Source organism: Brachyhypopomus gauderio, unplaced genomic scaffold (genome assembly GCF_052324685.1).
Source record: "Brachyhypopomus gauderio isolate BG-103 unplaced genomic scaffold, BGAUD_0.2 sc40, whole genome shotgun sequence".
Classification (NCBI taxonomy): Eukaryota; Metazoa; Chordata; class Actinopteri; order Gymnotiformes; family Hypopomidae; genus Brachyhypopomus; species Brachyhypopomus gauderio.
The window spans coordinates 1832386-1846889 of NW_027506868.1; the positions used below are offsets into that span (position 1 = coordinate 1832386).

At 42.3% G+C, this 14504-nt stretch overlaps 1 protein-coding gene across 5 annotated transcripts in view; it reads left to right on the forward strand.

Moving 5' to 3' along the window:
• myo1b (myosin IB) overlaps window positions 1-14504 on the forward strand; it is a 151923-nt gene that overhangs the window by 113968 nt on the left and 23451 nt on the right. For all 5 annotated transcript variants that reach the window (XM_076985301.1, XM_076985298.1, XM_076985299.1 and 2 more), the window contains 3 exons: window positions 8600-8718; window positions 9648-9734; window positions 10664-10729. In XM_076985301.1, coding sequence (XP_076841416.1) covers window positions 8600-8718; window positions 9648-9734; window positions 10664-10729 — 272 coding nt within the window. The remainder of the gene's footprint in view (window positions 1-8599; window positions 8719-9647; window positions 9735-10663; window positions 10730-14504) is intronic.

The window sequence follows — 14504 nt, forward strand, 5'->3', positions numbered from 1 at the left end:
AGCTAAACATCAGTAAGACAAAGGAGATGGTGGTGGATTTTAGGATTAACATCTCCACAAGAACCAGTCACCATCGATGGTGAGGAAGTGGAGGTAGTTTTTTTCTTACAAGTACCTTGGTGTGCACTTGGACAATAAACACCTCTGCAGTTTTCAAGAGAGGACAGAGCTGTCTGTACTTCCTGAGGAAACTGAGGTCCTTTGGGGTGTGCACTAAACTCCTGTGGACGTTCTAACAGTCTGGGGTTGCTAGTGCCATATTCTATTCTGTTGTTTGCTGGGGCAACAACATCAACAAAACTACAATAAACAAACTGAACACACTGGTCAAGAAGGCTGGGTCTGTTATACTGGACACTCTGAAGGCTGTAGCAGAAAAGCGGACACTCAACAAACTCCTTGCAGTTATGGACAATTCCTCCCACCCCCTTCACTGTATAGTAGAGAAACAGAGGAGCATGTTCAGCGGGAGGCTAATACAGCTGCGCTGTGCTAAAGAGCGCCGTGTGAGGTCCTTTCTCCCCACCGAGATAAGACTCTACAATGAGTCTCCTCATAGCAGGAACACCACCAATCTTTTTGTTGCTCTGTGTGACTTTTTGCAGTGAGTGCCAATATAAACAATGCTGCAACCTCTGTCAATACCTCCACTAATGTAGGACATTTAATTCAGAGAGGTGTAGCAATGGATCATGGTTATGAATCATTAAAGGGGCATCACCCTAAAATCTAGGGAAAGAAATGTTTAATAACGGGGACGGGTAAAATAATGTTATGACAGTATCATTACCAGTGGGTGAAGTTCTGAATCTGTGCAGTGACCTGATAACTTGGATCAAATATTTACCACCACGTTCACGTGTGGCACTGGTTGCGACTGTAGATTTGAGTTGCAGCACAGGTTTGTACCCATTGGCATGCAATTGGCAATTCAATTGCAATTCTACACTACACTAGCAGTTAAACTAAAATCAATAGCAGTCTGTCAAACAGAATGAACTTTTATTTGCCAAGGCAAAATAAAAATAAAAATGACTTTTAAACACTTTCATATGGGCCCATAACCTGTAGGACAGGTAGTACTAGGGGTCAAGTGCATTGTGGAACTCAAAATGTTAATAAACCTCAAACATGAATGTTTAAGGAAGCCAATTATTGGCCAAGAAATAGTTATTGTGCATAATTATTTCTCAATTAAATAAAAAACACATTTTCACATGTAACTTTTTTTTTTTTTGTAACGTTCTGCGCGATGCAGAACAGAGAGGTGGACACAAATCCTGAGGAGAGCGAGATTTATTAAACGGAATTCCATAAGCAGAGTCGTAATACTGGGCACGGGTGATAACGGGAGGGCAATCAGGACAAGAGATACACACAGGCATATTCGGACAGGGAACTAAACACGACGGGTAAACACGGAACAGGCAGATATACACGCAAGGGGAAACAATACTCACAACTAGAACACGTAACGGGGATATCAAAGGGCACGAGAAACAAACGAGGCATAGAAACAAAACAACCGATACAGACATGGGAAATACAAGAACTATAAATACATGGAACTTAAACAGACACAGCTGGAAACACTGACAACAAGGGCGTAGCAGACGATGGGAAACCAGGGCAACAGACAAGCAGGGTGGGACTAATGGGTAAGGAACAACACAGACACGAGGGAACAGGGAAACCGGGGAAAGAGTGACAGCTAGGAGAGGGGCCGTAGCCCTACGTGACAATTTTCATGTTCAAGTGAGAATTATAAACAGTGTTAAACTTTCCAATAAGCTTTTCTGACATATAAAAAAATCAGTGAGAAATATAGTCACCCTTCTATTCAATAACAGTGATAAGCCTTCCTTTCATGGAGTCAGTTTCTTGGTCTGTTGACAATGCAGCAGCAACCACAGCCTTCCAGACACTGTACAGATAGGTGTATTGTTTTCCTTCACTAAAATCACCCATTTAAGAATTGCCACAAGTTCTCAATTGGGTTCAGGTGAGGTGAGGAAGGCACAAGAATTTTCATCTTTAACACTTTTACAGTTTAACCATGCAGGGTAGTACTTACATTTACATTTATGGCATTTGGCAGACGCCCTTATCCAGAGCGACTTACATTTTTTATCTCATTTTTTTAATACAAGTGAGCAATTGAGGGTTAAGGGCCTTGCTCAGGGGCACCTCAGTCATGGCCTAAGGTCTGGGAAGCGAACCCACGACCCTCCGGTCACAAGACCAGTTCCCTAACCACCAGGCCATGACTGCCTAGTACTTGGATGCATGTGATAGAGCATTGTCTTTTTGAAAGATGGCGACTTCCTGTTTCACTGCTTTAAAAAGTGTCTTCTAAAAACTGGCAGTAGGCTTGGGAGTTAAGCCCATCTTCAACCTGAAAAGATCCATCCATCCATTCATCCATCCATTGTCATCCAATTATCCGGATCTGGGTCGTGGGGGCAGTAGCCTAAGCAAAGAGGCCCAGCTCATCTTGAATAATTAGCCTGTGATGGTTTTGTGATCATGCTCCACAATATCTTAGCAATTTCAAGAATGCTGCATCCGCCTGAGAGACTTTTGGTCATTTTTTATATTTCAGAGTCAGTTAAATGTCAGTCTTTTTGGCCCATTTTGCCTAAAGAAAAAAAGCTGCCTAATAATTGTGCACAGAGTTGGGCTCACCTCACAACAAAGTTTGGGTTCTGGAGCCAGTCCCCCTGTGAGAGGCTTGATTTTATTCCTTTCTGTAGTCTTTATTTATTATTTGTGCTTATGCACCAAATGGTAGTTCGGAGTACCTGAGTATTCTGCTGGGGGACTTGAATGCTCGTGTGGGGAGTGACAGTGGGACCTAGAAGGGTGTTATTGGGAGGAATGACCTCTCCATTGTGAATGCTGGAGGTGTTCAATTATTTGACTTTTGTGCTAGTCACAGTCTGTCCATAACAGACCCAATGTTTGAGCACAAAGGTGTCCATAAGTGCACAAGGCACCAGGACACCTTGGGTCACAGTTCTATGATCGATTTTGTGGTTGTGTCGTCATACTTGCATCTGTGTATCTTAGATACTCGAGTAAAGAGAATCACCACTTAGTGGTGAGTTGGATCAGATGGTGGGTGAGGATGCTGGCCAGACATGGCAGACCCAAGTGTATCATGAGTGTTTGCTGGGAACGTCTGGCAAAAAAACATCTGTCAGAAATATCTTTAAATCCCACATCAGACAGAGCTTAGATCACATCCAAGTGGGCCTTGTTCAGTGCCACCATTGTCCATGCAGCGGACCAGAACTGTGGCCTTAAGGTTGTCTGTGCCGGTCATACCTGATGGTGGATACCCCAGGTAAGGTATGCTGTCATGGTGAATAAAGACTCTTATCGGGCCTGGTTGGCTTGTGGGATTCTGGAGGCAGCAGATTGGAACCAGAGGTCCAAGTGGATCGCATCTTTGACCTATCGCAGAATCAAAAACTCAGGCGTGGGAGGAGTTCAGTGAGGCTGTGGAAAGTGACATTCAGGTGGCTCTGAGACTCGGGATCCTCAATATTTTGAGGATCTTCTCAATCCCATCATCACACCTTCCATAGAAGCAGAAGCAAGAAGCAGAACTGGAAGTCTCGGAAAAGAGTTTGCTCATCACTCAGCCCTGGGGTGACCAGGGGAGTTATGAAACCCCCTGGTTTGGGTGTGGATGAGTTCCACCCTGAGTTCCTTAAGGCTCTGGATGTTGTGGGATTGACTTGGCTGACATGTCTTGGCAATATCATGTGAACATTGGGGCAGTGCCTCTGGACTTGCAAATGGGGGTGGTGATTCACCTTTTCAAGAAAGGAGCCTGGAGAGTGTGCTCCAACTCTTGGGAGATCACACTCCTCAGCATTCCCGGTAAAGTCTTTGCAGGGGTCCTGGAGAAGCAAGTCCGGTCAGTAGTTGAATCTCAGTTACAAGAGGAACAATGCAGGTTCTGTCCTGGCTGTAAAATACTTGACAAGCTTTTTACCCTTGCGACGGTCCTACAGGCTGCATGGGAGTTTGCTCAACCAGTCCATATGTAGCCATTGTGGTGGAGGGGGTTCAGTTTGGTTGCCTGAGAAGTCCACATCTCCTTTTTGCAGATGATGTGATCCTGTTAGCGTCATCAGGCCAGGACCTCCAGCTCTGGCTGGATCAGTTTGCAGCTGAGTGCGAGACCTCCTGGATGAGGATCTGCAACTCTAAAACTGAGACCGTCGCTGTTACGTCCCCCCCTCTCTCTACGGGTGCACAGGACTGTTACTGGGTGTAGGGTGGAATAAGATAGATACACGGTACAGAATCAAGCTGATAGCGACTAGAGATTTTACTGGTCCAGAGAGCCAACACACAGAGAAACAGATGTACATAGACAAAAGTCATAACATCTCAAAACAGGCTGAATGGTAATGCCCATATTCCATACACATGTCACATACACATACCTGACTACGGTGGGTTACGGGCAGCATCAAAGCAATGAAAGAAATAAAAACTCTTCCCTACCTAACAAACCCCTAACTTAACATACATACAAAAGTGACGCCTGCCTCCTTTCCTAACACCTATACAACAAAACACTACTACAAACAAGAAAAGAAACTAACCTACCCCACCATAGCCTCCCACATGAACAGTGAGCACAGTACACACTCTGGGTATTCAGGAGACCTGATAACCCCCTACATACACCACATGAAACATACATATAGAAATAGACTGGTTTTCTATATGCACAACTCAGCCAACCTCTACCAGGTTACACACATCAACTCTGCCAAACATCATTCAGGTGTCTCTCTCTCTCTCTCTCGTCCGTCCTTGTATCCATCATTTATGCCAGAACGCCCGCCTTCCACAGCGTCCCATTGGTTAGCCCAGTGGTTCCCAAACTTTTTCTGCCGTGCCCCCCTTTAGTAGATGAGAATATTTTTGTGCCCCCCCCTACAAACTCAAACACATATTGACCAGTGGTGTAGTTAAAAAATAAGTGAGGGTTCGTGAGTGTAAGTTGTTGGGGAGGGGGGGTGTGTCGGCGAGCTCCGCCCACCTCGCGCGAACGGCGAGCGTCACTGCAGTGTTCTCCTAAACGATAACTGACGGTACACCAGGCATCAAAATAAATAAATAAATACACAGACACACACACACACACACACACACACACATATATATATATATATATATATATATATATATATATATATATATATATTAGTGCTGTCAATTCCAGGTGCCGCGATTAAAAGTCCTCACCAGGATTTTGCTCAAGCTTGCTAAATTTTCTAATTAGCAATCCAGGTAAAATTAGTGGAATCAACACAATCCAGGAAGCCTGAGCAAAATCCTGGTGAGGACTTTTAATCGCGGCACCTGGAATTGACAGCACTAATATACACATACATATACATAGATCTATATAGATAGAAATATACATCTGTATATACATCTGTGAACCTGCGTGAATGGTGGAGGCGTTTATACTAGCCACGTCACATTCTTTGTAGTTTTGTCCGAAACGATATGTGGTAATGTGACGTTCGGGCGCAGCCAAGGACGAGACACTGAATCTTCGGGTAGAGCACACGTAACTTTAATTGAAAACAGGTATTGCGCAATAGCGCACATAGAACATGCTCATAGAACTTTAGACAACGACGAGCACAGGACACTGCGCGAGCGCACATTAAATAGACAAACCACATTAGCCCCACGTGAAGACATAACCATAACCACGTAGTTCCACAGACGCAGACGATGCACATGGACAACGTAAACACACGCCCAAAAGGGAGGGACCGGGGTCCTCAACGTGACACCGTTGAGCTCCAAGGGCACTACCCGTTCCGGGGTGCCAACAGGACCAAGTGCCCCGAACCCACGACGATGGGTGGATCCGACGCGCTCAGTCCTGCGTCTGGGAGGTGACCGCCCTCGGTGAAGCGTCCGCCACGGGCCGCCTAGAACACCCTCCCTGGGAAGACCGGGGAGAAGACGTTAGACACATTAAAAGGGACGTTCACAAACACACAAAATAGGTACACTCACACAAATAGGCACAAACGGGAAGAGGGGGTTTGGTAGACATACAGGCAGACTTACAAACACTGGCACACACACACACGAAACAGGCGCCAGGCTGCGCGCCAGAAGGAGAGCTAGGAGGGGAGAGAGACCGGGAGCTGCAGCTGCTACGTACCAGGTGCAGCGCGGCTGGCGGACGTACCAGGTGCAGCGCGGCTGGCGGACGTGCCAGGTGCAGCGCGGCTGGCGGATGCCCCGAGCGGGCCGTGTGGGTGATCCCCTTCGGCCTCCATCTTCGTCGCCTCGCTGCCCTGGCTCCAGCTAATGGGCTGCTCCGGGCTGCCACCCCGGGAGCAGTCCATCCTCTCTCCTCTGGAGCGATCCCTTTCAAATCTCTCCGAGGGGGGTGGACTGTATTCCTCCTCCCCTGTGTAGGAGTCCTCCTCCTCACCGTCGTCAGCGGTGTACGCTGAGCACTCTGACGGAGGGTCACATTCTTTGTAGTTTTGTCCGAAACGATGTGTGGTAATGTGACGTTTGGGCGCAGCCAAGGACGAGACACTGAATCTTCGGGTAGAGCACACGTAACTTTAATTGAAAACAGGTATTGCGCAATAGCGCACATAGAACATGCAACACAGCGTGTAGACTTTAGACAATGACGAGCACAGGACACTTGCGCCGCTCGCAACGCGTCAAGTATAAACCAGGCTTAAGAGTTTTTTCACGGACACTCACGCCGGTCGCGACGCAAAGCTCTGCGCCCCCCCGCAATAGGGCGCGCCCCCCACTTTGGGAACCACTGGGTTAGCCAATGAAGCCTTTCCAGATTGGTGGAACACGCCGATGTTGATTGTCCACGGCCAGAGGGCGATTTACAGCAGCAACAAGTCCACCTATGGATGTCGACAGAAAACACAATGTGCACTCCATGCACGTAACAATCGCACTCAGACACGGTCAGTCAGAGCCCTCTCCAGGTCAGAAATGAGACCTTGCCTAAAGTGGAAGAGCTCAAGTATCTCGGATTCTTGTTCATGAGTGAGGGAAGATGGAATGGGTGGTTGACTGGCGGATTGGTGCGGCGGCTGCGATGTTGCTCCGTACTGTTCTGATGAAGAGAGTTGAGCCAAAAAGCAATACAGGGCAGTTTATGTTCCAACTCTCACCTATGGTCACAAACTTTGGTAATGACCAAAAGAATGGCCCCTGGACACCTCCTTGGTGAGGTGTTCCGGACATGTCCAACTGGGAGGAGACCCCAGGGAAGACCCAGGACATGCTGGAGAGATTATATCCCTTGGCTGACCTAAGAGTGCCTTCATATTCCCTCAGAAGAGCTGGAAGAGGTGGCCTGGGAGAGGAAAAGCTTAGGCTACAGCCCCCATGACCCGGAAAAGAGGATGTAAATGATGGTTGGGTGGACTTTTAAATGCCTAGACGAGCGAGAGCAAAGTAAATGAGTTCAAACCTAATCAGGAACTAATTTGATCACTTGTCAATCTGGATCCTGAGCTGTCCGTGTATATAAATACATGGACATATATAAGTGCAGAGTACATGATGATACATAGTAGGGGTGTCAGGATTCTCTAAATCCTCGATTCGATGTTATTTCCAATTTTAGGATCACGATTCGATTCTCGATTTTCTTTTTTTTTCTTCTTTTTTTACAGCAGAGAGGTTACGCCAGTTTTAGATTAGTCTAAATTTACAATATCTTATTTCAAAAGTTGGGTTTGCTATGTGATACAAGTGATCTGTAATACACCACATTAGGCACTAATGGTCAAATTTAAATAAAAAAACAAATAAATAATAATAACAAAAATGAGAGGTCAGAGGGTGCCTGCTATCTAGTGGCTTTTTTGGTAGCAGCAATGTGCACTATTAAAAACAGCAATGTGCAACATAAAAATACAGGAACAGTCATGTACAAAATAATAGAACAAATAGAGCCTTAACAAACTAAACTCTATCCTACAAAATATCTTAAACAATTTCTTTAGTGTCTCTATACATGGAGGGCAATACTTGTGATATGACCACTTTTGCGAGTGACCGTAGCGAGCGAATCTGCACACCTCGTTCGAACCTGCGCAAACGGCAGAGACATTTATACTTAACTATGCTTAACGTGCTGGGAATCATTGAAATGGACCTTGAAAGTGACGTACAAGTTTAGACGTGCTTTAATTCCACCTTGTAAAGGTGTATGAGCCCAGCAAACATGACTTGGTTCATTGCGCTGAAGCGCGGCGCGCGCAAAGTTACAAAATTCGAGAGGTGCACAACCTCATGAATCAGCAGCGCGCGATGCACTCGCGCATGAGTGGAACCACCCCAATTACGTCATTTTCGCCGCGCTCACTGCCCTTTCTAAGACCTAAACTGCTGTAAAAAATACATAAAAACGAATCTTATTGATTAGTGTTGAAGTGTTTTCAATATATATGGTTTGTTTTCTTTTGTACTGGAATGCTGTATTAAAGTTTTCATTCAAAATAAATAATTTTTTTGGGTATGCAGTTGTTTTTCCTCTACCATGTTTTTGCTGCAGATCTGAAGGAGATGTGCGAGTTGTTGGGCATAGAACAGCTGGTGCTTGAAAGAGCTTTCAGCTTCCGTACTGTTGAGGCTAAGATGGAGAAGGTGTCCACAACACTAAATGTTGCTCAGGTTGGTCTTCTCCAAATCTCACTCCACACTTCATGTTTATTCATATCTTTCAACTATTAATCGCCCCTTCATAGCACTCCCTTAATGCATGTTTCTCTATTTCGTCTTGTGGGAATTAACTTACAATGGTTGACTATTCTCTATCTTTTGAGTCAATTTTTTGGTTCTGTAATGTGCACAAATGAGAATTACTGAATCATTATGCTCATCTGAAATAGCCAATTAATATGAGATAGTAAATGAGTCATAATATTTATGATAAAGGAAACATGAGCTGCAAAAATAGGTCAGGATTCTGAAGTATTGGAGTCCCAAATGTTGATACAGAACAGTATACATCTCCAGAAACATCTCTCATAGCTGCTGAATTAAAGTGTCTTCAACAGATTAGAATATGGTTTCCTTGGGAGCTGACACACAGAGCTATGCTATGGCTCCAGAGGCTATACCCTCCTATCTAGCTAGTAAAACCAAATACAGATGGAAAGAAGAGATAAGTATAGATAAGACATCCTTATAGGCCTGTACTTACAAGCCCATCTTTTCAGGCCTGTCTCTATGGAGCACTGGAATACTGTGATGGCCAAGAGACATGTTCACCTACACCTTTGTTACTTTCACTTCCCCCAATTATGGTAAAGTAATTGGGGGGAAAAGTAGCCAAATGTCATTCCTCCTCTGGACTGAATGTCAGGTAGAGTTCAACTCACACAAGCTGACTGTGTTCTAGGTTGACTTGATGGGTGACAGGCCTCAACTCCTGAATGATTCCACCAGCTCATAAAACTTTTATCTTAATTTGGCTTGATCTCTGTTTTGTGATTGTTGGGGGAAAGCATAATTTTAGCAATGTCTGAAAAATCTAAATTGTTAAAATAATTATGATTTAAAATGCTATAAAAATAATTGCAGCTTTTTTGTTATGCTAGGCCTACTATGCCCGTGATGCACTTGCCAAAAACTTGTACAGCCGCATGTTCAGTTGGCTGGTGAACCGAATCAACGAAAGCATCAAGGTATGGTCCTTGGTCTTATTTTCACATTATTAATATTTAACTTTGTATAACAATTAGTGGTGGGCCGTTAACAGCGTTAATGGCGGTCGTTAATTTGACACTCTTATCGGGCGATATAAAAATTATCGCCGTTAATCTATTCTTAAAGTTGGGTCGGGAACTGGGTCAAAATGGTTAAGCAAACTATGATGACTTTCAACTTGATAGTTTAGCTCGGCTGTATTCCTAACCAAATTGCACAGTAGGGGCAAGAACGAGTTTTCAAACCTGTGAATTACAAATCGTACGTTTACATGGATGCAGCCACGTAGTCCCCAGGTTTGCTTCATGGAAAATTCATTTTAGGAACGTAAAGTGTTACCGGAGCGGAGCTCGGAGCGGTCATTTTCTGCATGGTCCTAGCGCTAGATTCGTCACTATTTAAATATTTCTTTTTAACCATTCAAACTGCAGAGGACCAAAACTGACTTTTGAAAATTACGTCCGTGAGGTTAAATGTACTAAATGTTGGCTTACATTTCAAATATCATGTTTAGCTGAATAAACATGTTATTAACCCCTTTTAATGTACAGTATGTAGGCTTACAAATTCATGTTTAACTGAGTAAACCGTTGAACACGAGTAGCCTACATTTTATTGAGCATGTTTTTTTTCTTCAAGTATCAAAGTAGAACAGCTTCCTCAAGCAGTCATTGATGCATTTTGGAAACAGGAGAGGAGCCCCTGGTCTAATGCACCCTCTGTATTATGAAACCCTATCTCAAAAACTGACTTTTAGTCATTACTTGGGTAGCACGCATATGAGCCATTTTAATATAGATTAATCTAGATTAATTTCAAGATTTCAGTGAGATTAATCTAGATAAAAATTAATCTATGCCCACCCCTAATAACAATTCATAGTTTTTTTTTTGTCATTTATATGTAGGCGAAAACCACGGCTCGGAAGAAGGTCATGGGTGTACTGGATATTTATGGTTTTGAGATCTTTGAGGTAAGATCTCCAAAAGAATCTTCAAATTTGGTGACTGTTGTAACAGACGTGCAGGGGTGTCTTTAAAGAAACAGAACATGTTCAGTCCAGATCTCCATGCAGACAGTGTTCAAAACAATCATCCCTCTACACAATTTATTTATTTCCATATGTTTTACTTATGTCATTTAGTGGTACCATCTGGTGAAATTTTCTAAATGAGTATGACGTGTATGGGTGACAAGACATCAACCATTACAGTAACTATTTTAAGGAACACTTATTGGGACTTGATTAAGGTCTTGTTCTTATCTTAATAAATCCTGAAATATGTACTAAATGATTTATTAACTATACATTACGGTTAATTTATTATGACTGGTGTCAGTGGTTTTACACAGAAACACCAAATCATGCCCCACAGGAGCATCACATGCCATCCCTACAGTTTTATTAAAATGAGTAAATTGTTATCAATTCTAATAATGCACAATATACACTTAATGCCCATTGTTAAATTACTGAAACATAAATTTATTTATTTATTTTTTATCATTTAGATGGGTCTAATTTGGAATTCAGAGCAAGCCAAATTAAGGGTAGCCTACCTAAAATATATGTAATAATAATAATAATATTTATTTGTATAGCACCTTTCATACATACATGCAACTCAAAGTGCTTTACAGAATAAATAAAAAATAATCAATTTATTTCGATTTAATCCGATTTAATTGATTCGATCCAATTCGGGGTTTAGTGTTATTAAAAATGTATTTGAGCTGTTTCCTGACTATGTACAGAAACAACATGTTAAAACTAGTATTATATCGATATTAATCAGCAAATAGTTACTGGTAGTTGGTAGTTACTGATGGCTGGAAGACTGGTGAAAAGGGTCTTCATAAATCTACCTTCAAGAAAGGTAATAAACAGGACAATAAACAGAGGACATCTTTGAGGTGTCTATGTCTGCAACAGTGGACTCCTACTGGGACACTAACCAGTGCATTATTATTGTGATTGAAATAATTAAGAATTCACCCAAAAGCTGTTGCTACCAAATGCATTTTTATTTTAAAAGTGCTCACACTTAATAAACTGAAAGTATAAAATGTAAACATGTATTTTTTTTTTGTGAATATAAGAACAGAACTGTCATGTTACGGTCCCCGACCCCTCCCTTTTGGGCGTGTGTTAACGTTGTCTGCGTCTACTCGTCTGCGTCTGTAGATCTCCGTGGGTACGGGTGCGTCTTGTGATAGTCCGTCTCACCTGTGGCTCGTCTCGTCACGTGGGGTTTGTGTGTTCGCGCAGCGTCCTGTGCTCGTCGTTGTTTGAGTCACACACGTTCTATGTAAACGTGTTTTATGTGCGCTGTCTGCGCTTCGGTAAATGTAATGAAATAAAATAACATAATAATGAAATAAAATGACAAATTATTAATAGACAACAATGTAATAAATAAATAAGATTAAGAGTTTCTTAACTAAAAGCAGATCTAAACAGGAATGTTTTGAGACTTTTTGAAACTATGCAGGGATGAAATGCCTCTGAGTTCTTCAGGAAGAGAGTTCCTTCCTGTATTAACCTTACAACTACTACTACATTGCACATGGCACAACAGGACTACGATAACACTTTCTTCTTTGTTTTGGTTTTTTTTTTCTTCTCATCTGTTTATGATGCCTTTGGAAAACTCTTTTGATCAAGCAAAAACAATTCTAACATATATATATATATATATATATATATATATATATATATATATATATATATATATATATATATATACACACACACTACTGTTCAAAAGTTGGGGGTCACTTAGGAATGTTCTTACTTTTGAAAGAAAAGCAGTTTTTTTTAGCTAACATTAAATGCATCAAAAATACACTCTATACATTATTAATGTGGTAAATGACTATTCTAGCTGTAAACATCTGGTTTTTAATGCAACATCTACATAGATGTATGGAGACCCATTTCCAACAACCATCACTCCAGTGTTCTAATCCAATCCAGGAAGCCTGAGCAAAATCCTGGTGAGGACTTTTAATCGCAGCACCTGGAATTGACAGCACTATATATATATATATATATATATATACTACTGTTCAAAAGTTTGGGGTGACCTAGACAATTTTGTGTTTTCCCTGAAATCTCATACTTTTATTTATCAAATGAGTTGCAAAATGAATAGAAATATAGTCCAGACACTGACAAGGTAGAAATAATGTTTTTTTTTTTTTGAAATAATTTTCTACTTTAAACTTTGCTTTCGTCAAAGAATGCTCCCTTAGCAGCAATTACAGCATTGCAGACCTTTGGCATTCTAGCTGTTAATTTGCTGAGGTAATCTGGAGAAACTTCACCCCATGCTTCCAGAAGCCGCTCCCACAAGTTTGATTGGGTGGATGGGCACTTTTTTCGTACCAAACGGTCAAGCTGCTCCCACAACAGCTCAATGGGGTTGAGATCTGGTGACTGCGCTGGCCACTCCATTACCGATAAAACACCAGCTGCCTGCTTCTTCTCTAAATAGTTTGTGCATAATTTGGAGGTGTGCTTTGGGTCATTGTCCTGTTGCAGGATGAAATTGGCTCCAATCAAGCGCTGTCCACAGGGTATGGCATGGTGTTGCAAAATGGAGTGATAGCCTTCCTTATTCAAAATCCCTTTTACCTTGTACAAATCTCCCACTTTACCAGCACCAAAGCAACCCCAGACATTACCTGGGGTTACCAGGTACATTCAGGCATGAAAATCTGTCACCTTTCGGCGAAATTCGCCGTTTTGAAGTTGAAAAGGGGAACCTACGTGAATCGTGTAGATCCGATGAGTTTTTTGTTTTTTTTGGGGGGGGGTCGGGAGGTTATATGTATATATTTTAATTATCATATTGACTTAATAAGCAAACAGAACACTTCCGAAATCGGCCATTTCAATGACACAGTGGCCAGCAGTTTCCGCCCAGAACCATCATAGAGGCCAAATAGCGTTTCAATCATACCAACGTTCTTCATTCACGTTATTCATTTACTGCTAAGCGGGACGAGAAGCAGGACCTAGTGCTACACCGGGGGCAAGGCAGAAGAGCGAACATTTACCAGATCGTACATTTACCACTACATTTACCAGATCGTACATTTACCAGTGGATTTAATTGGGTTATTAATGGTTTCAATCGTTTTCATATTTTGCGGTAAAACAAAGTTACTGCCGTTCGCTACAGCGTTGAATACTGTCAGAGCCACAAGCTCTTGTGATAAATAGGTAGATAGATAGAACTCTATTAAGTTCGCGTCAACCCCGTGTAGTTAACGGTGACACAAAATAAGAAACGAGATTTTTTTTCTAGTGTCTGTAGTTGTAACTGGTGAATCCAGGGACGGGTGAGGATAACATTCGCGACAGGGCTGAAAACGTTGAAGATGAAGTTGTAAACGCTTGTCGTTTGAGTCTACCCTGTGCTTTAGCCCATGTTAGAAAATAAAAACACGTGAACCTGGTATTTTTACACTCATTTTCGCCGCTGATGTATTTATTGTTTCATTAAGACGTAATGGTTTTGACTGAGCCATCTGGAATGGCGAAAGCCGCTTCTCGCGTTTAAGGATCTGGCTTCAAAAAAAAAAAAATTAATAGATTTTACTATATTTTATGGAGCCCGTAAGGTGACATCATGTAAAAAATAATAATAACGCGTGGCCACGACTTATTAACGCGTGGGAACGAGATACTAACGTCGCCTTTCACACGCGGCAACAAAGTTTATTTTTTCACAGCAAAGCAA